The 27,759-nt window shown below is 45.8% G+C and overlaps 1 protein-coding gene across 2 annotated transcripts; it reads right to left on the bottom strand.

The window, feature by feature from the left end:
• On the bottom strand, positions 1-27,720 carry trit1 (tRNA isopentenyltransferase 1). Of its 2 annotated transcripts, none has more exons than XM_052070375.1 (11): positions 27,522-27,720; positions 17,584-17,724; positions 16,200-16,298; positions 15,894-16,039; positions 15,285-15,427; positions 15,095-15,206; positions 7,613-7,725; positions 7,448-7,525; positions 1,308-1,417; positions 310-427; positions 1-178 (listed from the first exon to the last, which is right to left on the bottom strand). In XM_052070375.1, the coding sequence occupies exons 1-11, from the start codon at positions 27,678-27,680 to the stop codon at positions 24-26; spliced, it is 1,374 nt and encodes a 457-aa protein (XP_051926335.1). In that variant the 5' UTR covers positions 27,681-27,720; the 3' UTR covers positions 1-23. The 2 variants fall into 2 exon arrangements, with proteins under 2 accessions (XP_051926335.1, XP_051926336.1); XM_052070376.1 differs by lacking the exon at positions 27,522-27,720 and adding an exon at positions 26,887-27,140.
• Positions 27,721-27,759: the final 39 nt, after the last annotated feature.

Below are 27,759 nucleotides of genomic sequence, written 5' to 3'. Positions count from 1 at the left end.
GGGGGGGTGTCAAAGCCGCTTCCTTAGTGTGCTTCTTCTGAGGATTCCGACGGGTTTGTCCGAGTGTGCTTGTCTAACGCGGGAATCAAAACGCGACGCTGAGCGCCATTGTGACCCGCGGCATCGGACTTGAGCTTCTTCCTGACGTGGAAGTGATGCTTCTTGGACTTGAGGTGAGCTGCAGGGCAGAGAGCTACACGTGACGCCGCCTTAACGGAGCTAATTTGGCCCGGCACGATTAAAAATTCAACGCGGCCTCGAATGTGTGTAATGTAGTGTGTGTGGTTGACTGCGTCATGGGGGTCTTACCGGCCCACTCCAGGTCACCGATGATCACCTTGTCGCACGGGTCGCAGGTATGCCGGCTTCGTTTATTCCTTAGCTCTGCCCGCTGTACTCTGATTGGTTCAGTAGAAGGTTTCTCACCCTGATTAAAAATAAACGGGTCATTTCACAGATGTGGGGGATATGATTTTCAGATATTTAGTGTTACTCCCGCTATATTGCGGTTCATTGTTCTCTGAGTTTAGAGTTGCGTGCCTCCAAGGCACGTAATGTCGCAATAGGCCAGGCAGAACTAAAATCTACTGGAAGAGATGCAGTCTAATTCACTCTTTCACTGACAGCTGTTTTCAAAGCATTGCATCCCATATTCTAGAGTTGTGGCATATTGTTTACTAGCTGGTTCGCCGCCCTCCGGGCGGCTCATCAGCTAGTTCCTGCGGAAGGCTGGTAAGGTGGGCCTTTGGCCCACAAAGGTGTTGTTGCTTGGTTCAACTTTTTGTTCATCTTCATTGCTTATTGCGAAAATAAAGAGATGTTTAGCTCTACTAAATAACTAACAATTTCATTGCAATGCTTGTGGGTAGACAACATTTTTTCGCTAAGATGCCCACGCGATCGTAGTGAGCCACTGCCTGAGCGGCGCAGTGACGGCGCACAGCGGCGCGGTGAAGTAGGTACGTTTTGAAAAGGGACAGACGGAAGGACAGACCGCGTGCAGGACGACGCGCAATATATATATACATATATATAAGAAGAAGATATATATAGCATTTTCTTGGGGCGGGGGGTCTGCATTGTGGATTTTCACCTTTCTCGGTTGAGTATGGAACCTATACCGCACAATAATCCATTATACATTCAAAACAAGTTGACTGAATGGTTGGACAAGGCATGAGTGAAGGAGTTGAGAAAAATAAATCGAATAAAAGATGTGGATGTTAAAAATCAGCAGCAAATCAAAGCGCAAGACAAAAAGACCCCTAATGTGCTGCGTGTTGAGACAAGAAGAAGCGAGGCCACACCTTGCAGAGACTGTCCAGTATCTGCAGTGCAGGGTTCAGCACGGTCTCCTCCCATCTCGCCACATCCGTCACATCCAGGCCATAGACAGCTGGCACGCCTTCTCCGGGTCCTACCCACAAACAGAGACGCGCGTGGGTCAATCGAGCACACATTACGCACCCCCGCAAGGCCAACGGTGGTCAACCAGATTTATACCGCTCACATAAACATTCAGCATACTGATCGATTGTGGGCCGTAAAAATAAAAGCGCCAGTTCCATCCCCCAGAGAACACGTGTTTGATTATCAATTTGATGTGCCAGGAATATCAAACGTCGATTATTTGACACCCATTAGGTAACGAGCGAGGTGTTTCAAGGCAGCAGATACGGATTGGGCATATTATGGATAACATTTTCCGGAAGCAGCGATATTGTCGGAGCCGCGCCCTCGAGCTCCGTCAACCTGCTGACTCACACCGGCTCGATAATGTCTCCTCCTCCCACTCCCCTTCCTCCCTCTCTTCCCAACCCCATCGGGTCTTTCACTCATTCTCCAACAGTTCCACCCCTGTGTGACCATTCTGCGTCGGTCAGCAAGTCCCCCGGCTGGGTTGGGCCCGGCCCCGGAGCTAAAGAGCACCACCAAATCCCTGCACTGCTTGTCTGTCTGCATCCATAGACACTGCCCGTATTGACTTAAGACATGCAGATACACTGGGGGTGTGGGTGGGGTGGGGGAGGGGGGTGGCAGAAATCCTGCAGTGAAGGTGACCTTTAAGTCCTGAAAACAGAGCACCTCCAAGAGGGATATAGTGCGTACGATGCAAAATATAAAGGCGGAAAGAGGAGACATTTGTATTTAATAACAAGCTAATTAGATGACAGCGCGCACACTCCAGTTAAACAAATTAACTTGTAATAGCCAACTTGATTATGGCCTAATCCGTTATACACCCACACAATGAAGTGCATGTTGCAAAACCGGTTTGGTCTGGTATGTGCTGGCAAGACTGTCATTCGGGCGCAACTGTAGTGAAACGTACTGTATTGTGAACATGCATAACAGTACTGGATGGGATAGACATCTAAAGAGAAGCATCGGTAAAGCAAGAAATTCAAGTGTCAGAAAAAAATGGTGCGTATAGTGGGGCATACGTTTTAATAAGTGAAAATCCACACAATGGGGAGATCATATAGTTTTAAAAATGACTAACTTTGCCCCTAGAGTTTTAACCACACCTCAATAATTTCAGCAAATTTTAATGTATTTTTAAAATAACTCTTGAAACACCTGCTCTCGCTCCTACTTTAAGGTTCTCCGCACACCGTGGAACATGGCACAACCGACTGGAATGTTCCTTCAAGGGAAGAAAAAAAAAAGGCAGACAGGATGCGAAAGGAAACAGACACTGCATCAGAATTTGCGACTCCACATACTGTATATTACACTATTGCTTTTAGTGAACCACAAAAACATGGCGTGATTGTCAGGGAAGAGACGGGTTGGCACCAAGATAGAAAGTGGACGAGAATAAAGGCAAGCATGAGGCCATTTTGAGATGTCACACGGCACGGTTCTCGCTTCAGCTTAAAATTGGGAACACCCCCCCCCCCCCCCCCCCTCCAGCATATGAAAGCCCCTGTGCCTTTTTTTGATTAACTGTTAGATATGCAAAGCCAGGATGGTGCGCGCCAGCTTGCTTCAAAACTGTCGCCCACTCATGAAAACTAGTTGCCAAACTTCCCATCTACCAAAAACTTGAGGATTTTTGGACGGCGTGACTCTCGGCTGATATTCGCATCGCAACTAGTGAGTTGACGTGACAGTCAGCTACTTCAACATGTTGCATTTCTTTTATTTGTACAGTTGCTTGGCTGACATCGGCGTCAAAAGGCAAGAGGAGCCTCTTTATATAATGCCCCGCTGCTGCTTATACAGACACACTGAAAGCTCTGACCAGAGCAATTGTTAACCAAAGCTTCAGGTTTCTGTGTTTACTGTGTACAGGATACAAAGAGGAAGCTTTTTTTTTGTTGTTGTTGTTGATGGTACAATAGGCAGGTGGCGGCATCAACTGCCGTAGCTGCAACCAACCTCTCCCTCAGGGGCTGTATTAAATAGCGACGTGGGCAGGGTAGCAAAGCTGGTGAATAAAAGCTTGCCACCTGCTAGATAGGACTCCGGTATAGTTTGGGCTTTGAAAATGTAACTCTGAAAAGGATGGTGATAAGAAATCGACAAACATTAAAAAAAAGAAGAAAGTAACATGGGCGACGCCATGCAGCTGCTTGCCCGTGTCGAGACAGGAGTCCACCTGTTGCTACCGAGCGCACCAGCAGTCATTTGTCGAGTTGTTTGGAGAGAAAGCACCAAAAAAAAGAAAAAAAAAATCCAACAGCCAGCTGCTCCTCGCTGGCCATCATCCACACCGCAGCACAACACATGCCTCTATTCACCACCGCCTTCCTCTTTCCTTCTGTTCCTCTTCCACTTTTTGTCCCTTCTTTCTCGTACAGGCGCAAGACAGACAAGAGGCTCATAAAAAATATTTTTTTATTTTACTTCTTGGAATAATAAAGTGCCAAATGTAAATCTGTTGTAAAATGTGAACAAAAATGGAGAGCATCCTATTTTTTGAGCAGCAGCTCAAGCGTGTGTAAAACAACCGCAACTTGGCCGAAGAAAAGTCCACTTCGTTAAATGCTAACAAATAATGACATTGACATCCAAGTAGCCATGATCAGTAGTTTTGAGCACAAGCGGTGGAGCAACACATGTAGACAGACATCATATTAACCGGTATATATTCTTTATCCTCGACAAAAAATGACTATTACAGTATTTTAGTGAGTCACTTAACTAGTAGTACTGTAGGTAGAAGAACCACTATATCTTGGTCGTCTGTGTCTGCATGACTGATATACTGGCGACGGTGGGCACACCAGAGGGAGCTGCGCAGTAAAGTGGGTTGCAGCACTAAATTAAGATTCTTTACATTCTAAGGAATGTTGTTGCTTTGTTTTTATTTAAAAAAAAAAAGAAAAAAGGTTAACTGCTTCTCCAACTTTTGGCTGTTTGCGTACATGAATATGCAACACCAACTGGATACATTTACTTCCTCATCTGGTTTCCATGGCAACTTTTGAGTGTGAGCTCCACAGAAAATGGCCATGTGTGTACATAAAAGCTTCAAGGGTATACATTTGCCCCACACCTGTTGCAACCATTGGGTCATATTACCCCCCCCCCCCCCCCACACACACACACCTCCCCCAACCAACCTACACCCAATCTCTCCATCCGCACAGCTGTCCATGTGCCACCTGTCTCCCTTTATGCAACGCAGAATTTAAAAAAAACAAAAATAAATTTTTGAAACGCAAAAATGTTAATTAATGTTCACATGACGTCAGACCTCCACCCATGCCTGCCAAAATACACCTGGCTATGGTTACGGCAACATAGCGTGGGCGCGCAATTCCCTCTGGGATTGAAATAAAACAGGCGTCAAGTCACTGAGGCGCTCCTCCGAGTAATAATCCAATAAACTCAGCTCAAATTTCTCATTCATAATTAAGTAGATTATTTACACGCGCACGCATTAGGACAACCAAATAATCAGGACACCACCAAAGCGTGCCATTACACCAAAGGCCCGAACTGGAAAAATAGAGTCAACAGGCATGTTGGTGTGAGTACGCGTGGGCGCACATGCGTGTGCATGGATTTCGGTTTTCTCAACATGTGTTTTGTGGCATCTTGTGTAACCCACTTTGAGGCGTTTGGTCCTCCTAGCCTTTGACCCACTCGTTCATACATGCTCAGATTGGCCCGCCCCCCCCGGCTACTGAGCCGTTTCCCCGAGTCTGTGTGGTCAGGGGCAAATTCCCGGCAGCTTCGTAATGCTTCAAGAGATTAGCCTGCTCAGACGGCATGCGTGGGTGTGCGTGTGCTGGGCTCAAAGGGAAAAGAGGTCAGTAGTCAGTAAGAATTGGACGGTGGAGGTGAGGAAATACGAGGAGGTGACAGATTGACGAGCTCAAAAAAGTGACAGATTAACGTGAAACTGACCATTTAATTGCTTGAATTAAAAAACAGCTGGGTCTTTGGAGTACCTGGCCAGTGGAAGTGTGAAATTACAAAGCCAAGTACGGTAAATAGCGCGTATTTGTGGTTCACGGTTTAGAAATTCACAGTCTCTTTTTGAAACGTATTACAATGTCACTAAATGCGGCCAAAATCCTGTCGAAGGAGAGCAGACCATGTTGAAGTGATGGAGGAGGAGCCACGTTTGAGCCTTGCAGTGAGTCTTTGCCACATAGGCGCGTCCATTCGGCATTGAAGTCGGAAAAACCACGTTCTAAGATGAGCTCAAAATGATATTAGAATGCTTTGGGATCATCGTTTGGGGAAGATTTACAATCAAAACTATTTATACATGCAATTTTTGGGAAGGGCATCAAACAGTAAAGGTGATTCCTGTCAATCTTTCCGAGGTTGTCTTGTTTTGAAATTCAGCCAAATTGGATGATCACTCTTGTTTGAACTTAAGCAAAACCGATAATGTGGAAAAACGTGTCACCTTGGCTGGCTCCCCCATTAGTCGTCGCAGAAATATTTTACTCACGACGTCATATGTTGAGAGGTTCGGGATCACGAATGCAAAACATGCTTTCCCAAAAAAGGCAAAGGCACGAGAGCGGACTCTGCCTCCGTCGCTCCAGTGGTCACATATCACATTTGAACTTAACTCGAAACTTCCACATTGGAAGCAGAGGATGTGCTGCAGAAAGTCGATCTTATCCGTTAGCTGACCGGGTCGCGAGCGGTTCCCGCCAAGATTTGGCCGCCCCGCTGCAAAGAGCCACACGTGCAAGTAGCGAGAGCGTGGACAAGTTCAGATGGATTATGTACGTATGTCACACGCATGCGGTGGAAACCAGATGGTATATGCGGGTGCTATGAGGGAGTGCGAAAAGGGGAGGGCTATTGAGGTTGAGGTCTTGGAGTGGCTTAACCGTTTGGGTCTGACAGGATTAGGAGGCTGGGTTACTTTAGGGTAGGCGGCCAGTGGGACTCAGGAGCGCACAGGTTCCCGCCTTAGACCGCAGGAACATACACATTCTTTATGTATGCACACTTGGGGGGGGGGGGGGGGTAGAAAAAAAAGACAACAACAGTAGAAGGCTGCGAGTGAATAAGGATGGGAAATGAGCACAGACGCCAAACCGCAACTTGATTTTGGCCAAGGCGTGTTCGCTTTTCCAGTCTTTGGTGTCGCTGACTGTGGCGGCTAACCGAGCACGAAAGCCGATTTCTGTGTCTTTGATGTCACAAGGGGGGAAAAAAAAAGGTTCCAAAAGTGAAACCTGCAAGGATGGATTTGAAAACTGGAAAGACAGCCTTTGACAAACCTGCACACGTAACATTACAATGCAATCCAATAAGGTGCAGCGATGCTTCGCTTTTGGCTTCGACGGTGTTTCAGATATGAAGTCGTCAGATTGTTGCTCGACAGCGGCGGATCTTCACCCAGCCTAGCTGCCAAATCACGGACGCTATTACACGAATTTAACACTGGTATATGACAATTCGGCTGGCTCAAGACAGATTTTCTGCAATCGTTTTATACAATCAATTCCAAACACCAGTTTAGCATTTTTAGATTATTTTTTCCTGAATGTTTGTTTTGAGGTTAGAGAATATGGTCACAATTAACCTTATATTTTCTGTAGAGAAAACCTGCCAAGGTTATGATATAATTAATTTTATTTTAATCACTTCATAAATATAACTCATAAGTGAAATAGCCTCCACAAAACTAATTTCATGCTGTGTAAATATGACAATGCGTCCCAGCTACCGCTTAAACAAACATCATCAGCAAAGCAAATAGGACTACATATGTTTATCTTAATCATATCCGGAGTCCAAAAGCAAACAGGATCTAATCCATCGTCAAATACTACGAAAAACTGGTAATAAATAACCACTCACATATAGCCGCAACACTTGCAGTGCTAATATGAATGAATACACACACGCGCGCTACTTTGGATAAATGACAAGAGTACTGCGGGCTGAGAGGCTTAGTGTCTCAATCTCACCTTGCGTCTCTCCGGCACACGTACACACGACGGGGAAGAAGAGAACTCACGTTTCAGGAAGCGGTTGCGGACCCATTTATTTTGCTTGCGAGCGTAGCGCCTCGTAGCAGTCTTCAAAGCTTCTACGCCTAAAAGTGAGATTGAGAGGAAGGCGGTTTGGTACTAAAGATGGAAGAGGAGTCCGGAAGGCATTGCACTCGTCAGAAATCGTAGACCTCTGTTTCGGAGTGTCTCTCTTTCCTGCTGGCTGCTGTTTTCAGGAGCCGTCAGGTAGTCGTGGAACTCTTTGAAACCAATCGACTGGAATATCCCGTGTTGGTAGTTCTGACTGTAAGAAAAGATAGCGCACATTAAAAACCACCGCGCAGTGCCAAGATGGCTGTCAGGGAGTAGGACGCACGGCTGCAGAGCTCCTCGATCACTTCGAGCAACGCCGTACTTTATTAGTATTTTGACGAGTTTTATTTGTATTTAAAGGCGTTAACGAAATGCCTAAAGCACACAAAAAGTCGGTTTCGCGGTTTGAAATAACCCACTCGGACAGGGAGGATCGCGCCGCAAGCGACATCGACGGCCGGCCCGAAGCCGGGGAGCCACGGGCTAACGAGGCTACAGCTAACCTATTAACGATCCTGCAAGAATTAAGGGAATTCCGGCGTGAAAGCGCTAATACACTCACCGAAATCAAGGACAAAATTAAGACGACTAACAACAGAATAGATGACGTCGAAACAAGGATCTCGGAGACAGAAGAAAGAGTGCTGGGGCTGGAAGAGGCTACGAGGGAGCTGCTACAGCTACAAGCTACAATGCAAGATAAGATAACTGATCAAGACGGACGTGCAAGACGGGACAATATAAGAATTTATGGAGTTGAGGAGGGGGCTAAGACCAACTCGGCAACGATGATAGTGTTTATAGAACACCTCTTTAAAGAAAAGCTCGAGCTTTCTCCCTCCACCGATCTGAAGATTGAGCGGGCGCATCGAGCGCTAGGCCGTAAACCCCCCGCTGATTCCCCCCCCCCCCCCGAGGTCAATAATAGTAAAATTCGCCAGTAATACGATTAAGGAGGAGGTCCTGCGTAATGTTTGGCGCAAGAAGGGGTTTCTGTACAAAGAGAAGAGAGTTTTTGTCGACCACGACTATGCTCCAGAGACCCTGAGGAAACGCCGGGAATACGCAGAGGCGAAGAAGGTGCTGCGGGAGAAAGGGATACGATTTCAGACTCCGTTTCCAGCGAGGATGAGAATATTCTACGAGGGGGAAACGTGCCTTTACAACTCAGCACAGGAGGCCACTTCCGACATGCTGAAGAGGGGTTTTCCCGTGGCTGTATACAAACCTCCTACCACCTGGATTGACAAAATTAAGAACAGACTGTGGCATCGGCCTGCGAGCGGTGAGGAACAACAGCTGGAAGCTCCACGTAAGGGTTTCAAGAAAAAACTGGCCGCATACAGGAGAGTGGACAATGAAAATTGTTGAAGCCTGACAAGGTGATGAGATTTTCCACTGTGGAACAACTAAGGGTTAGTTGAATTGAACAGTATTTGGGTTTATGTGAATATGCTGGGGTATGGGTGTAAGCATGCGTGTGTTGGTGTATACGCGAACAGGCGTACGATTGAGCAGTTATGTATGATTGCACAGGGGTGTGCGTGAGTAAGTGTATTAGTAAGTACTGTAGGAACATGTGGAAAGGTATGTAGGGAAATAGGTATGCACGAGTATGTGTGTGGGTGTGCGTACGTATATGTGAAATGCAACTAGGTGGTTATGCTTTAGAGCAGGGGTGTCCAAACTTTTTGCCAAGGGGGCCAGATTTTATGTGGTAAAATGTCGGGGGGCCGACCTTGGCTGACATTCTTTACATTGAACAACAATATTGTTCAACAAATTTTAGTAAGCCAGTCTGTTTCACATTTCCATTTTTATTTTAATTTCACCAATCTTAAGAATTTCTTTTGGTTCATTTGAAACAGGAATTTGAAATATCACATATCAGTCAATATAAACACGGAGTGATGTCTTGTTAACTCGTGAGTGATGCCCTCTAGTGTCTAAATGCTATTACTCATTTAGTGAATGCTATTACTCATTTAGCCACTAGAGGGAAGCAGTACTCTATGAAACATCACTCACCAGTCTACGAGACCTCAGTCAATGCAACACGTGTTCCATTGCGCCCAACCTGCGGGCCAGACGGCACCGATTTTATGTCGGGGGCCGAGGGCCGGATGAAATTCGACCGCGGGCCGGATTTGGCCCGCGGGCCGGACTTTGGACATGGCTGCTTTAGAGTATACGTGAGTGAATGAGTATGTATGCCTGTTCGTGTGTGTATGTAGGTGTGCATGGATGTATACATAGATATGATCGGGGATGCTTGGACTCCTATGCATAAATGTGCTTGGGGGAGCGACGATTAACGGAGCGCCCTCTACAAGGGAACTGTAGTGGAGGCTACCCCTCCGAGCCAGCAGCTGATGATGGGGGAGCTCCCGACGCTATGTTGGAGTCACTCAACCTCCCAACGGTCTCAGGAGATCAAAATGAGGTTCTCATGGCTGAAGTGACTATGGGTGAATTACAGAACGCTATTTCCCGACTAAAGCTGAATAAATGCCCGGGCACAGATGGATTCCCCTCCGAGTGGTACAAGGCTTACAATGACATTTTATCGCCACTACTACTGAGAACATTCAATTGGGTCCTATCAAAAGGAGCCATCCCCCCCTCTTGGAGAGAGGCGATCATTGCTTTGATACCAAAAGAGGGGAAGGACAAAACAGACTGTGCAAATTTCCGTCCAATTAGCATCTTGAACCAAGACTATAAACTTTTTACATCAATTTTAGCAAGACGTTTGGAATCGATACTTCCAGATATTGTACACTTAGATCAGACCGGCTTTATTAGGCAGAGACAGACTATGGATAACGTCAGAAGAACCCTACACATAATTGCTCATATAAAGGCACATGACTTAGAAGCCGTTTTGGTGGGATTGGATGCGGAAAAGGCTTTTGACTCAGTCAACTGGTCATATTTATATAAGGTACTACGGAGATTTAAATTCAATGACGATTTTATAAGAACTATACAGGCTATATACGATATGCCAATAGCAAAACTAAGGATAAATGGAGGATCTACGGATTTTTTCAATCTAGAAAGGGGATGCCGACAAGGCTGCCCTATTTCCCCACTTCTATTCGCCATTTTTATAGAGCCCCTAAGTCAGTTGATAAGGCAGAAAGACGAGATCGAGGGGATAACTGTTGGACGGGATACTCACAAATTAGCCCTATTTGCGGACGATATATTAATATTTCTGGGAAAATCATCTACCTCTTTCCCGGAATTGCTTTCTACGATCAGGGAGTACGGAGCATTTTCGGGATACAAACTTAACATACATAAAACTCAGATCCTGTCATTTAAGTACTCTCCGAGCAATGTGATGAGAGACAAATTCAATTTGAACTGGGACTCAGAGTCGATCAGGTACTTAGGCGTGAATATTCCAAAAGATTTAGATACAATTAGGCTTGAAAACTATTCCCCTCTCCTTGCCCAAATTAAGGCTGACTTGAACAGATGGAACCTGGTTCCATTCCTTGGATTACTGCAAAGAGTGGAAGCGATCAAAATGAACGTGTTGCCCAGACTACTATATCTATTCCAAACTCTGGAAAATAGACTTACCCAAGGATATGTTCCAAGAGTTGGACAAAATAATATCGCGATTTATTTGGCAAGGGAAGAGGCCAAGAATTAGATTCAAGACTCTACAGTTGGCAAAGAGCAAGGGAGGCCTCTCCCTACCGAATATGTCAAACTATTATAGGGCAACCCAAGTAAAGATTTTGGCCAATATCTGTAATCCATCCTATTGTGCGAAGTGGAAAGACATTGAAAGTCAGGTATCTAGCGATATTCCACTACAAGCAATTATCGGGGACCCTGGTTTGATTGATTGTCTTAAGAGTGTTAACCCTTGGATAAGAACCTCAATTAAGGTGTGGCACGGAATATTAAAGCAAGACAAAGAAAATAGCCCATATTTGCTTCTAAGATGGATTGGATATGACTCAGATTTCTTACCAAACAGAATGGATACGGGATTTAAAAAATGGATTGGAAACGGGTTAAAGATATATAGGGACCTCCTTGAGGCGGGCAGGATGCGACAACTCCAAGATCTTAGAAACAAATTCAGATTGAGTAATCAAGATTTCTATCGATTCTTGCAGCTAAGACACTACCTAGAGAGATCTCTACGCACAGGATGGGTCCAACAAAGTGGTTTCGGCTTAATCAAGATATTCCTACTATCTTATGGGTCAGACCCTGGAAGGGGTAATATATCGAAAATTTACAAAGAGTTACAAGTACTAGAAGGTGGGGATACAATATATATAAAGAATAAATGGGCTAAGGAGGCTGGCATTTCAATTCAACTGGAAGCATGGGAAAGAACAATAGCACAGCAATGGAAATGTACATCGTCTCTCTCTTGGAGGGAATTTGGGTGGAAGAATGTCGTCAGGTTTTTGAGAGTTCCGGCCCAAGGGACTTCACAAGGAAGGAATACAGCCTGTTGGAGAGCCTGCGGTAATAGCAAAGCCTCACATTTTCATGTGTTTTGGGAATGCCCGGTCATCTCCAAATACTGGGAAGAGACAAGGCTGACTATGGGTAGGATTATGGGAACAGTGGTCCCTCCGACTTCACCATTAACTTTGCTCAGAAATACACCTACAACATCTTACTGTTAGCGAGCAAAAAGGCAATCACAAGAAGATGGCTGACGACAGATCCCCCAACAGTCAAAGACTGGACTAAGGTGGTTGGGGAAATTTTTGAAATGGAGAAACTGACATTTACTCTTCGAGGCGAACGAGAAAAATTTGAGACATTATGGGATACCTGGATAAAATTTACGGAAACCTAAGGTAGTGCTTAAACAGATAGTTGAGTTACCCTATTGGCCCCATTCCACTCAAGTTTATTTTTGCTTATTATTATTATTTTATTTTATTTCATTACTTTTCTACTCATATGGCACAGTGTTCAGGACATTGTATAGGTGGGAGGGCAGTAATTGTAACCCGTTTTACAGTCAATGTCAATGTATGTATGTATGTACTATTTTGATGCCCGGAACTGGTGTGGTTCTATGTACTTAAACAACACGTGACCATGTTTTTCTTCTTTCTAACTGTTTGAAAAAAAAATCAATAAAAAGTTCAATAACAAAAAAAAAACACCGCGCAAATCAATGAGTACACAGTTGCAAATATTGAGTGTGTAGGCAGAATCCGATTTTCAATTCCAAAAGAAACCAAGCGTAAACCGAATCTGATGAGAAGTGAAACGCATGATGCTCAATTGCTTTTTTGACGCTTATTTGAAATTTCAATCCTTCCATCGGGATGACACTTGGACTGATGTTTTGGTTTTTGACATCAATTTCCCAGAAACCGTCGAATACCAACAGGTGTCGGCCGGCTTATTTTGGAGTCTACATCAAACGATAAACAGGCAAGTGACCGTTTAAATGAGCTTGCACTTCCATCTGCACGTGACGCACAACTTCAACATTATTTGTGACGGAATCACATTTTTAGGTGAGCAAAAACATAGTGACAGCTCGAATTGAAATAAAAATATATAGACGTGTGGAAGAGGGCGGGTTACTCCTTTTAATCGTCTCTTTTGCAGGTTGCACCAAACTTGAAAAAAATATTTTCCTTCCTTACGCGTTTTGTTTGGGTTAGCGTGTGCAGCCTGGAACTTGTTAGCATGCCAACGATACACAGGCAGCGTTTATTGTGAGTGAATGCAAAGCAAGAACCTAATGCATTCATTAGTTTTGTTGCGATTTTTTGTTTTTTGTTTTTATACACTTAATTCGTGCAGTCCAGTGCACATAGGCGGTAATTTCACAGCGGCTGCAAGTAGAGGAGGCGACTTGTGTGAAAGTGTGCGCACGCGATTTTAAATTTCATTCCGCTGAGTGCGTCACCGACCAAGTGAGTCGCGACACACGGGTATACTTGAAGTGCCTAGTTTGCATAAGCAAGTACGTTCTTGCCACACTAGAATGCACCATTAGAGTGTTTTACCCGAGGTTAATTTGCAAAAGATAATTTGCAACCAGGACAAGAGTTTAGTGGTTTCAGAATGGAAGACTGACAGCCAGTCAGCCAGTCTAGAATCTCCCGTGTTCATCCATCTTCAAATATCTGACATCATTTGGGATCCTCGTGTAAGCGCACCCTTGAATATGACAATCCGTGTGTTATTTAAAACAAATTTAAAAAAAAAAGTCAAGAAGGTTGGACATAAAAGACGGCCATCGCGACCTTTCTAGACAGTCATAATTTCACCTTCCTCTCTCTTCTCCGTCTCATTTTTTTGTGCGAGGTCCTTTGGGGGACACGGTGACATTAAAACACAGACACGGCGGCGCGCTGACCGACCACCGGCAAGCAGAAACCAGCTGCTTGTCCTCGCCAGACTACACCCGGAACAATTTGGTCAAATCTTCTCCAATTTGAGCAGAACCGACGGTGTGAGCTCACGCTGGATCTTTTGTGATGAATGTCCGCAGATCCGTATTGAGTGACCTGACCTCTTTCAGAAAGTGCAAAAATAGCAGTATAATCTCATTTCTACACGGAGGAAACAGTCGCTGGAAAAATGCAGTTTGATTGACCTTGTGATACTCAGGAACGGGGAAATGGGCAGAATAAATGGGCGGCCTGTGCAGGCCCGAGACAGAAATCCAAGAATAGCGACAGAGCACAGGAAATGTCAATTCAATGGAGGGTGAAAAGCAACGACGGAGGACAGGGGAGAGAGATTTGACCTTGATGTCTGGCGGTAGAAGCCAGCCGGGGGGATGGAGTCATGAGGGTAAAGGAGTCGCAGACAGTGGGGGTGGGGGGGGGGGGGGGGAGTAAAGTGCTTGGCTGATCATATTGCTGATAGGGCGATGGTACAAGAGAAAGCGGTGGACTGAAAAGATGGGATGAGGCACGGGCAGCTTCCAGGGAAGTGCAACACCCATGCATTAACTCCTCTGAGCCACACAACACATAATGAAGGGAAAGAAAACCAACCAGCAACCACCGGAATGCCCATAACCCCGGACACATTGCGAGCAAGCCCCATTGTATCTTTTGTCCAAAACTGAGCCACATTGGACATTGTGACCTGTCACGACCGGCAAGGAGGGTCTAAATAAAGGCAGAAATGCTTGGCTGAGTTTGCAGCGCTGGTTTCAAGGAGAAGAAGAAATCCTTCCGTCGTGCCGGATCATTAATTTCCAGAGGGAGATGGGAATGTGATCTTGAACTTGATACACCGGCACTGAACCCACTTGCCGACTTGGGAAACCGTTGGTTGCCTGACAAAAACCTAACAATTTGCGTTGTAATATTATGCACCAACACGAAACCGCAAAAAAAGTAAACTTGATGTATTTTTACCACCATAAGACGCACATACGTTCTCATAACGCCTTGTGTTTGCAACGAGTTCCAAAATCTGCGAATGCCGTTGCGCGACTGCGATAAGGGGTCCACTTGACTGATGATGTTGTGCCGACACGTTGCATAAGGCGGACATAACTGTGGACGGCATGCGGACGTTAAACGAGTCTTAGCAGCAATTGATTTCCTCACCTGTCATTTTGCACTTTCTTCTGATTGAAGCGGACATGGAAGTCCCTGAGCTCCTCGATCAACCCGACCGACAACATCTCATCGACGCGAGCGTCCAGACGCTCGTCCAGAGCTAGAGAAAGAATGAGGAGGGATAAAATAAGATCTGCCTCAAGCTGTGGCAGGGATCCATTCATTCAACGCCCCTTACCGTCCATGTCGGCGTGGAGCCAAAAGATGCAAGGGTCCCGGTACCTTAGCGGGCCCCCGAGGCCGTCACCGCCCTCCTGGCCTCGCTGTTCCTCCAGCCAGGAACTGTGAGGAATGCCCGTTTCGTGGTGGATCTGCAGGCTCCTGTCGAGCAATGTCGAGAGATGCAAAAAAAAAAAACTGAGATGATGAACTCATTCGCCAAGACAAGAAATATTTGCGCGATTCTTTGGCCGGCGTGCACTCGGTCAGCAACAGAAAAGAGGATTCCCGTCACGGACAAGAGCGGGGCAACCTGACCTACATTAGTGCACAAAAGACTAGAGTGCACAAACTGCAACTCGTCAAATGAGCGTGTGTGCAAAAACTACGACTCTCACTACCTGTGACGACTGAGCATTAGTCCTGTTATCATGTACGACGTGAGACTTAACTCATTCAGTACCAGCCAATTCTGGACCAAGTCTGAAAAGACGTTGAAAAACGTCTTTGGAAGTGAATGAGTTAATATCACGGTAAATAGTGGTCAAGGGCCGTTTTTTGATGAATATAAAACAAATTTATCCAGCGCATAACAGTATGCTCCTTGGATATTAGCTGTACGGATTACCTGGCAATTTTGCGCTTGTCATTGGGGTGCAGCATGGCGGCCATTTCAGGGTCCACTTCCATCAGTCGCCTGTGCAATTCCGCTCCCCCGAGTTTCTCGAGTTCCAACTTCCTGTCTGTGTCTCCATCATCGCCGTCACCCAAATCCTGCAAGTGAAGAGACACCACGGGAAAATATTTTTAAAAATCTTTGTTACCTTAAGATACGACTTAAAAAAAAGAACAAAGGCAACTTCAAAAATGATGCGGAAGAGATTTGTCAAGCAAAAAGGCCAAAAGGAAAGCATACAAGTTGTATTGTGCTCACCCCAGCGTCTAGTAGGACTCGCCACAGCAGGGACTCAATGTAGTAGTTTGTTCCTCCAACAATGATCGGCAGTTTATTCCGGCGATGCATGTCATCTATGTCGGGTAACGTTAAGAAAACCAAACATTCAAGTCCTGTCCTGTGCCATTTTCTAGTCATCGGGTCCAGCACAAGGCTATTATAGTAGCCGGAAAAAAATATAACAAATAACTAAAATGAAAATTGAAGAAACATTCTCCTTCGCAAAATAAAATGCTTTCTAAATAAATAGAAATGACATTTTATGATCTGAAAACCAACTGAAGCAAACCATAACTACAGCAAAAATGATCTTCCATTTCGTCTTTGCCGATCAATATCAAACATCATTTTAAATGTATTGATTTCGGTATTGCTGTACATTGAACGGAAGGCAGTTCACTTCACAACACTTGATTTTTTTTTTGCATCTCGCGCTTGATAAATACTCCGTATATTTAAAAAAAACTAAAACTAAATCAAAAACTAATAAAATCTGAAGTAAAGTATTTTGAAAAAAAAACTAATAGAAAAAAATTAACTTACTTGAAAACTAAAATGAGTAATTAAGAAAAAAAAGTTAAAACAAACTATGATAACCCTGGTGCAGCACTGATTTTCCACTGCTACAACCTAGTTCCCTTCCTAGTATGGCCAAAAGATTTCTCCATCCACATCAATACAAGCCGTACTCTGCATCTCATCACACACCTTTCCTCTCCCGCCTTCTCAGATGATCTGAGAACACTCAAGAGCCGACACGGGCATCAGCCATCATCAACGCCGACTCTTCTCCACACAAACGAGCAAGGCTGCGAGCCCGAGAGCGATAATGGATCGGAACAGAAGAGAAACGGCTTGTTGAGTGACAGCTTGATCGATGTTGATGATGTGTCAGTACGCCCACCGCTCACACACGTGAGCCTTCCATCCTTTTCACCTCACTCTTCATTCCTTGCCGCATGACGGGCGCATTTGTTTGTACCTCCCCTAATCTGTATTTACACCATTTGCCATTTCCCCGTTCCTCTCAGCGGGTTAGAGTCACTCAGAGGCTATTCTCGGAGCTGCCGCATCCCCCTCGTCACCCCAGTGAGTGGGTGAGTAAGTGAAGAGTGACTGCGTGCACGCGCCCGTGCGCTTTTCTAATAATACCGTGTGTATTACAGCCTCCTCCCTTCACATCTGTGCGGCAAGGGGCTCCTTGCGGATTGCGCACACGACTCGGGACACTTTCCCCGTTTTGGTACAAGCGTCGAGTGTCCATCCAATTAGCGAGAGACGAATCGCTGATTAATCAAAGAGGTGACAGAGTTGGGAGCGGCGATGGCGCAACGGGGGAGGGTAAAGCGGTAGGGAAGGATATTAGAGAAACGGCTTTGTTCCTGAAGTCCACCACCGTGTAGTTGCTAACCAACGGGTCCACAAAGCTGATCATGTGATGCCGACATTGGGCGCGCTCCTTGGCGGTCACCTTGTTTGTGATGATGTCCAGACCCTGGTACACCTAGAGGGGGCACATAAGAGAGAGGGGGGGGGGGGTGTTAAATAAAAAAATTATATATATATATATATATATGTATATATATATTAGTCCAGTGGTTAGCACGTCGGCTTCACAGTGCAGAGGTACCGGGTTCGATTCCAGCTCCGGCCTCCCTGTGTGGAGTTTGCATGTTCTCCCCGGGCCTGCGTGGGTTTTCTCCGGGTGCTCCGGTTTCCTCCCACATTCCAAAAACATGCGTGGCAGGCTGATTGAACACTCTAAATTGTCCCTAGGTGTGAGTGTGAGTGCGAATGGTTGTTCGTCTCTGTGTGCCCTGCGATTGGCTGGCAACTGATTCAGGGTGTCCCCCGCCTACTGCCCGAAGACAGCTGAGATAGGCTCCAGCACCCCCCGCGACCCTAGTGAGGATCAAGCGGCTCGGAAGATGAATGAATGAATGAATCCTATTGTGCAAACACACACACACACGACTCCTTTCATAGTGAAATAAATGAAGACAAATAGTGTAAAATCCCGCTCCCAATTACCAGTTCAACTGTTGATCTGGATCAGAATTCTGTTTGACCAAGTTTTGTGACTTTGCATACACAAATACACAAAAAGCCTATTTCAACGATTTGACAGGGAAAACACGTTTAATTGCTTTCATGAGACACATTAAAAGAATACAAGCGGCTGAGGAAATGCACGCCGTTTCATTGCTCGTCTTCTATTTTTTTTTTTTTTTTAAAAGATAAATACATCATATAAAGCGGCCAGGGTGCAGCAGGGCAAGGTGCGAGCGGCATGGGTGTTGTGTTACGCGAGCCCATGTGAAACCGCTCAACATGTGACACAACACACCACCTCTGTCCACTTGACATCACCCAGTCGGGTGGTTGGTGGGAGGGCCGCCGGGGGAGGTGAGGGGGGAGTCTCCCTACATGTATGCGACACCCGGGTGTCAAAGTCCGTCTGGGCTTTTTCGCAAATCGGTGCGTTTTCTTGCCATATGGACCTTGATTGAACAGCTCTGACATTCTTCTTTCATGCTTCTACCATTTCCTAGAACGCAGTGATGAAATAAAAGAGTTGATACGGATGAAGCTCGGAAGGCACGCTTAACTCTACGCGCTTGAGCTTTTGTTCCAGCTGTGAAGTAACCCAAGCTCTGTTGTGGTAGCGTGCCGCACGGTGAAATCATCGGTACCCCCCCCCCCCCTTACCCCCAACGGAGCATTTACGTCCCCCGCGAACACACAGGAAAAGAAGACGAGTCGCGACGAGCAAATCTGACTGCAGTTGTAGCTCGTGCATAATGCACAAGCGGCTGCGGTTTGGACTTCTGTTTCCTCACCAAGGTGTCGGGGCTGCGACGTAGACATTTTGATGAGTGTTTCTTAAACCACTTAACCCAAGGAATGGCCCGCTGCAACTCCCCAGTCGGGATTTGCACGACACATCCATTTGCCCGATTTTGATTTGTTGCTTATATCGGATTTGCGCGCCCCTGGCCATTGCCAACAACCAATTCCATTTCAGAACTAACTTTTAAAACCCTTTTCCAATGGTTGGTGAGTTGTGATGCTCACAGGTCGCATTCATTCATGGAAAAAGATTTGAAATGATATAGTTTCAATGCCACCCCCCCCACACAAATCATAAAAAAACTGGGTGTGTAGATTCTATATGCAATCTATGTCCGTGCGTGTGCGTGTATTCTTCAGTGAGTGTGCAGCATGATGGGGCAGAGCAATCCGACATGGTCAATTATTCACCGATTCACTGCACGACACCACCGTCGGCCGCAGGAGTGGATGGATGCACGGATGAATGCATGGATGGATGGATGAAGGGATGTCTGATGCGTGATTCACTTTTTCCAAAAGGCTAAGAAAGTTGGCCGGGAGAAGACGAAAAAAAATGGCAACTACAAAAAAAATTAAAAAGCCACAAGAGCGGCTCGAGGAACGGCGTGTTCTTGTGACCGAGAACAAGATGCCTCCCATCCATTTTTACACGTTATCCATCAGCACCCCTCCTATGCCTTTTTTCCCCTTCACTCACCATCTTTTCTGACAGACACACACACGGCAAGATTTCTGCATCTTTTTGCAAGCCAATCTTAAAAATGAGAATTCCCGGCGCGACTTTTAAAGGTGGACATCTCGACACTTGTGGTTTGCGTCTTGGAGCAAGCCATTCTAAAGCAAAGTGAAAATGATTTAACTAATTTACAAAACAGCGCCCCACACACTGAGCTTCTCTCCTCGTGACTTGAACGCTACGCTGTCCAAAGAGCCACAATTTCATTTTCAAGTGAAATAAAGGACGAGTCGAGCCACTGCGATAGCGCAGGATTAGCTTTACCTTTCTCCTTCATACTCTCGGCTGGCGTTTGCCACAAAGGTCGTTCAAACCCATTAGCTCTAGCCCTGGTCGTCACGACGACAAAACCGGAACTCCGCATCGGCCCTGGGGAAGGATTGGGCAAGGTGAGCAGTGGCTCATTTGCTTGAGACGGGACGACCCCCTGCAAACAGGTTGACTTCAGCGAGGCTAAAACAAAAGCTGTAAATTGTTGTTTTTTGTTTTTTTTTCCTTATGAAGACTTAAAACATTTTGAAGTGATTTTGAAGATTGAGGAAGAAGCCATACAAGCTTCTTAAATGTCACTCAAATGGAGGACCGGCTGACCTCCTTCGCCGCTCTACGTACGCGAAAGCCTGGATGAGATGAGACAATTAGCCGAGTGTCTGGAGTCCGGGAGGGTCTGCGGTGGGCCGGCATCGGCCAGCCGTACGCGCCGCACGAAACAGCTGTTGCTTTGGCACATGGAGGAGGAGGAGGAGAGCGTGGCGAGAAGGCGGAGGAGGAAGAGTGAGAGAGCGGCGAGGACAAACATCCATTGAGAAAATGAAAACAGGGTTCAGGATGAAACCGCAAGAGGGTGGTGGTGGAGGAGGAGGAGGAGGAGCCGGGGGGGGGGGGGGGGGGGGGGGGGGCACTACAGTTGGTTGCATAGGGCGAGCTAATGATGATGCCAAAGATATTATCTCCCTTCCTGCGCTTTATAATAAGAGTGCTGGGGGAAGACGCCACTTAAATGTCCGCAGACATCCTTTTGTGCCAGACTTTGCTTTTTTTTTTTCCCCCCCTCATCAAAAATCACCTCCAAAGATTTTATCATTTATTACTTAAAGGCATGTTTAATCGGCTGTACGGTTTAATCTTTTTAAAACGGCACCGAAAAGCACGTGAAATTCAGTTCAGTTCCTCCGGTGGACGTAAGCCACATTTGCGTGAAAGTCAGACAAATTCTGTGTTCTGGTCTTTTCCTTTCATTTCATTTTCAACCACTCTGCAAAATTTGGAAGAAAACGCGAGCGGTGATTGGAAAATTTTCGGTTTATTTTACATGCAATGACCTTTAAGCGGTCCTTTAAACAAAAGCTAGTGGACGCTCTGGTTCTAATGTTTGCATTACACCTCAAGTACATGATTATCGCGCCCCCCCTCCTCCCCCCCTTTCATCTTTTCCCTCAAAGCACCACCCTTCAACAATATAATCCTTCCATCTCCTCTCTCTTACTCTCTGTGGGGAATGGCCCAGTAATGCCAGACTAATAAATCATTCATACCGTCCTGCCTCCTCCTCCATCCGTCCAGCCACACATCCACTTCTTCCTCACTGCGCTACTGTAGCATGAGCCGCCGCGCCCCGGCGCGCTGCCTTTGCCGCTCGATGAAAGCGCACGAGCGTGGCCGACGGAAATGGGGAGTTAATCGGCCCTGTGTTTTCGCTCCGTTCGCACGCGGGCTCCGATAATTCATCAGAAAATGTGATGTCGGCGGAGGCGACGTCTGAATTTCAATTTCACGGCTGCGTCACGAGCCCAGACAGGTCGTGGTCACAGCAGACGTGATGGTGGGAGTGGAAAAGTGAGCGTGAACTGGAGGATGCGTTTCATACGTCCATAAGGAGCCGGGCTACGTGTGAGCGCGGGCTCCACAGTGGAAGGACATTCGACGCAACCGGTTGCTCCTCCATTTGTGTAATTTTCGTTTTTGCTATCGTTACAACTCGCTGTTGAACCAGACACACAAAGAAAAAGCAATCGTTAATATTGAACAAGTTTAATATTTACGACTGTCAGCCCAGACCGTGCCACACCTCCGCTTCGGGGTGTCAGAAATTTTACAGCCTATGTTTACGAACGGCAACAACCGCAGCTGTCAAGAGATTTCTTTGTCACGAGGTGCCACGTTGAACTTATCCGTGATCAGTATGAGCGAGTGTTCGAGAGATAAGACCAAAATGAACACACCTGGCCCCCCATTCGCAATGTGTAACTCACCTTTCCCCTCCCCCTCTCTGCTCACCGAAAAGGGATTTACAAAAAGAGCTCATTATCGGTGACGGTGAATATTAGCCGTTACTGAAAATGTGACTTTTTTAAAACCACAGTAAACCGGCAATGCCGAGATCTGTTGCTACGCAAAGCAGCTGGTGTAAATGTGTGTGTGTGTGTGTGTCCGCGCCTCCGGATCGTAACTAAAAACATGGCCAGCCATTCCGCGTGCTAATTTAAAGCTCTGCAAGCCAACCGATTACATGAGGCGGCTGTGCTGCTGCATGTTTCTCACACATTCAACACACGGTGACAAATGGACCTCTTTTGTCACTAAGCTCACATAGAAAGCAACACGGGCGCTCTTATGACCAAGCATGCGTAAAGTGAATGCTCAGCGCCCACCAGTACATCCCCCGCCCTAAAGGCCCTTGGAAAACACGCATGACCTGTTCGGTTGACCTGTTGGACCCTCGAGAGGACGGCCCCCTGCTCACACATACAGAAATACTGCCCCCTGCCAAGAAGAGACATTTATTTTTGGATGACAATATGTTGTTAGTTAACAAATCACACACATCACCGCATGCTATGAATGACAATTCACTTTTTTTTTTTTTTAATTTTAGGCAGGCTTGAGTTATCCCACCAGCTGCTTTGTGTGCGGTTGACCAGTGTCTGGTGTGGATAATTACGATTGTCCTGGGCATATTCTCTCTCTTGCCCAAAAGTCAGCTGGGATGGTCTTCAACTCACATGTGACCTTAACAAGGACAAGGCGATAAAAAAATGGACAACTGAATAGGCCCACACTAAAAAATGCACGGGAAAAAAATGGTGTGTGTCCACCAAACCCGCGTTGTAGTACCAATATTGACCTGTGAGGGGGCAGTATGGTGCTACCAGGCATGCGGACTGCAGGAAAAACTAAAGAATAAATGCTCGAGGTTAGAAATGGAGAAATATTTTTTAAAAAGCTAAGCGTTAGCATATCTGGTACCGACTACATTGAGGTGGCCAAATCGGTTCACAAACTCTTTGGATATGTTTCGGTAGCATATCATAAAGTCCAAATCTCAGTATCGTCGATACTGATCAGATTTAACATTTACGATGGTCGGGCTACACTGTGTTACGGAGAACACAAGGGAACAAAAGAAAATCACTGTTGACGCACCACAGAATAATCACTCAGGATAATCTTACACAGAGATCCAATGATTGGGCCTTTGCAGTGTTTGATCAAGACGGGGGGAAAATTGCACAAATCAGGCTAGATTCTGGGAATGCGTGAGCCTGCATAACCATATTTTATCTAAGAAGGGCCAGACGTGAGAAACGCCTCTCAATATGATGCAGTGCAGTTGTGAAACACCGATATCTTAAAATAAGCAATCCAACTTTGCATTCCAGACATGATGATCCAGCATTAGATCGGTGTAGACAGTGCCTGTTTTTGCAGCTGTGATGTTTACTTGGGCTGGCTTTACACTGCATGGTGCAACGCAAGTGACCCAATTCTGATGTTTTACCTCTCCTGTGTGTCAGTTGTGTTATGTGTCACTGCAGTGTCAAAAGAATGTATTACATTTGAAAAAAAAAATCCTGCAATCTGATATCTTTTGATCTGAATCAAGCCTCTGCCAATTGTGGACCGATACATGAGTGAAGGGTGAACGTGGAAGTGAACGTGGTTTCAAATTACCGAAACATCACAAACACGCGAAGAAAAGCACATCGGCTGTAAATCTTAACTAGAGTGAAAGCATCGTAGTATCTGTGAGTGTGCAGGGATCCAAGAGGCGGAGCCTGCTATGGCGAGTGACATGGATGTCAGCAAAAGAGTACAGCTGGCTAGCGTCTGCATTTTGAGTGACTGAATTGTGGTGATCAGGAACTGGTGTATAAATGTGTTTATTATACATTTGTCTTCTTGCCATTTGTGTAAAAAAAAGTGCTCTGTCAACTGCGTCAGTACTTGACTGCTTGCGGGGGTTATCACAATTATGTTCCAACAAACGACAGTCGGCTTCTGCCGTATTAAATTCACTAACAAGAAGTTTTTCTCCGGTTTCTGGGAATCCACACCAACTTCAAAGATGATCCTTTAACAAGAGCACAAACAAACAGACTCTTGGAAGAACTTGTGCACGGAGTGAGCTACACAAAAATGGGCCTCATTTAGCGGCACAGTTCATGTACTGCACTAGTAACCCAGTTCCATTCTGAGGGCTGCATGCAGTTTGATGAATGACCGGCTAATTTAGGCCTCCTCCATATCAGCTGATGGGTGTCGATTGCGTTGCCCAATTTCTGACTCGAAAACACCCCCGCTAGAGCTCCCACTTGAGGAATCGCTTGATTTATTGATCATACAGCGAAATATTGAGCACGTAATGAGTGCCATGGATAGCATGTTCATTTAATGAGGGAATAATATCTCCCTGCGTGTTCAATGAAGTGTGAGTAGAGGGGGCATGAAGAGGGGCGTGATTGGAGCACAATAGGAGCGTTAGGGACTGTGGGAACCGATTCTATCCAGGACAATGGGCACTTCCCAGCGGCCATTCACCATCAGCCGCCGGGTCGGCGTAGCGCGGCGCTGAATATGCACCAGCTCAGCACAATGCCGCTTTCTCCCAAACAAGACTAGACTGTTTCCTATCCCAAAGACAACACGGGCTAGCTCGAACCCGCACACAGTCCTCATTCTCACATTAACAGTCTCGGTCTCTCCCGTCACGTCCGCCTGGTGATTTTTTTTCTCCGCCTTCTCTCGGGCCGCTGCGCATCCTAACGGGAGGGTGGCAACAGGGCCGGGGATTGTGGAGCGAGGCGCACCAACTAACTAGGCCACTGCTTTTTCTATCTTGCAAGAGCCGCTGGTCTTCGGAGATATTCCGGGCAGCAGAGATGTAATTGGTGTAACCCAGTTAACTCAATAGCAGGTGACTCTTACTGTCAAGGACAACACAAAAACAGCAAGAGTGCAGGGTTAAAAATAAGTCTAATGATAATTATGGGTGTCGGAGCACGTGCGACGGAGACGCGAGCGGAGCCCGTCATGTTGCTGCATTTGTGCCGGCCCGGTGTTGCCATGGCGATGGGAGCCTGACAACCAAACAGAGAGGACGAGCTAAAGAGAATGGAGAATAGCACTCGGGAACTCGCCGGGGATGTTATCTCCAAAAACACACGCAGAAACAAACAAAGACGCGCACACAGACACACACCACGCGTAGCACCATTTTGATCATCCACACAGGTATTTTGTCACACTCGTTGCCACTTTGCTTTCAAATATACTTTGACTATTTTACTTTACATTTCCGAAAAACAAAGAACAAATGGCATAGTGCTGCCCCCCCACTTTTTTTTTTGGGGCAAAATAAGACATGCGTGTTACAAGAGAAATGTTCACCCGTTTGAAAAACGAACCACAGTCCAACACTTTGGCAGTCATAATGTGTTTTTAAAAAAAAAGTTGAAATCAACAATTTTAGCAATGGCTTTGATGTGGGGAAAAAAATAACCCAATGACTTCACTGCTGGCAAACAAGAACACCAAGTCAGGTTACCATGGTAGCGTTATATATGCAATCAAAAGTCAATTAGCCATAATGCGTCAACTTTAAAATAAATGGAAAATTTGTGTCATCATGAAGTCAAGTCAACTTTATTGTCAAATTAAAATGCATTTGAACAAATTCTAGGCCTCTACTCAGATAAATAATTACCTCTGAAAGCAACTCTACACTCTACAGTTGAGCAACTAAACAGACCCAGGCCACTAAATGAGTAAATAACGAACAGAAACTGACTGATGATTAAATACTATAAAAAACAAGCTTCCCTTTAAACAACCGGGCCCATACCTGCCCTTCTCTGGCTCTTGTCGCCATAAATGTCAATATACAGGTGCACACCAAATGTCAGGAGCTGCTGGTTGGAGATGTAAATTAGAAGTCAAAAAGTTCACAGTTAAGAGGGACATGGGCTTCATTTTCATAGACCATATCCATGATGCTCCGGTTACCACGGTAACATTGCCGTCTCCACTAAAAGAGCAAGCACCACTCTATTTTGCCCTTGCCTAACGGACAGTTAGGACGGCAGAAAAAATCGTTGGCATCGCCCTACCCACTCTTGAGGACTTGCACACTGCAAGAATCAAGACAAGGGCACGGAAAATCCTCCTGGATCCCCCGCACCCTGCCCACCACCTTTTTCAGCCACTCCCCTCAGGCAGACGCTACAGATCTATGCGTACCAAATCCAGTAGACACTTAAACAGCTTCTTCCCTCTAGCCATTAACTCCTTAAACAGTCACTGACATAGTCACTCTTCTTGCACCACAAAATGGTATTACAAAACTACTGGTATACTCTAAAATGGTTCAATGATTTTGTTGTTTACGATGATACTAGTGCAGCGTGTTATACCGGAGACAAATTCCTTGTGTGTTCTACATACTTGGCCAATAAAGATGATTCTGATTCTGATTCTGATAAAACATAAACATAACACACGTCTACTGTGTACCGATACATATGTTGCTGTTGAAAATACAACCTGACCTTAACTCCCACCACTGCCAATATCGGTCCACACCACCCTGCTTTCTCCTAAAAATGTTTCTGCTTTGCAGGGCAAGGTATTACGGTAATTCAATTGTGAAATTGCAAGCTCACGAGTATATAAGATACTATAGCAGCAGCTTCAAACTGCATTTTTTTAAAAGGTGGTGTCAATCAATATTGTTAAATGGAACAGTCCACCACGCCAATGACTTATGCGCAGATGAATGGACCAACAATGACATTTACTCACCTCCGTGAGAAGTGAAGCCATCAGCAGCCATCTTGCGTTGCCATTGATAACCAGGCTGCACTTGAATGAAACGAATTTCCCGCCCTATTTTCTGTCTCTACACCGAAAATGACACTTTATCTGTAAGAATGGAATTATAAATTATTCTCTTATTATGGTATCTTCGAGTGCTACTCAAAGATTTGTCTCCATCATTTTAGGCACCGTCCGTATATTCGTCACGTTTGACGTCACCCAGTAAGTAGCCCACACTTGAGGGGCCTGCCACAAAAAAAAGCGTCTCGATCCCCCCCCCCCCCCACACACACACACACACACATCCGTTAATCTTTGTGGTATAAGTCAATTGAATAGCGTACCTAACGCTTTGGGTGTAGTTATTTTAAAATTAATTTCGAGGCGCATTCAGGACAAGCGTTGACGTTGGATCGTTTTTTTTTTGTTTTGCTGTGAATGACCCAGCAGCATTAAACATTTTACCATCACCAGGAGCGTAAATTCAAACAAAAGTCCGAGATACATTTATATAGTGCAAGTAAAAGTCATTTTCTGAGCCTCGTTATCTTTTTTTTAATAGCTTGACTTCAGCCTCTCACTCCAAATGCCGTCCTCTCCCGCGTTGTCACGCTTCATACCTGCATGGAATCGGCGCTGATTATCTCTCCCTGGAGTCGTTTTCCGATCTCAATGGCCAACTTTGATTTCCCGGTGCCGGTGGCTCCTAGAATGACCACCAAAGACGGCGACAACGCTCTCCTTAAGCCACACTTAATGCTAAGCGTGGACGCCGCCATGATGCCTTTCTCAAACCAGGCTGGCGCCCTTTAACGCGCATGCGTGGCTTGTATCGGCGAGAAGGCGGGGTTCCGTTGC

The sequence above is a fragment of the Hippocampus zosterae genome, chromosome 7, assembly GCF_025434085.1.
Source record: "Hippocampus zosterae strain Florida chromosome 7, ASM2543408v3, whole genome shotgun sequence".
Taxonomy (NCBI): Eukaryota; Metazoa; Chordata; class Actinopteri; order Syngnathiformes; family Syngnathidae; genus Hippocampus; species Hippocampus zosterae.
Note: the sequence above shows the minus strand (reverse complement) of the source record. Positions and strands in the feature narration are given on the sequence as shown.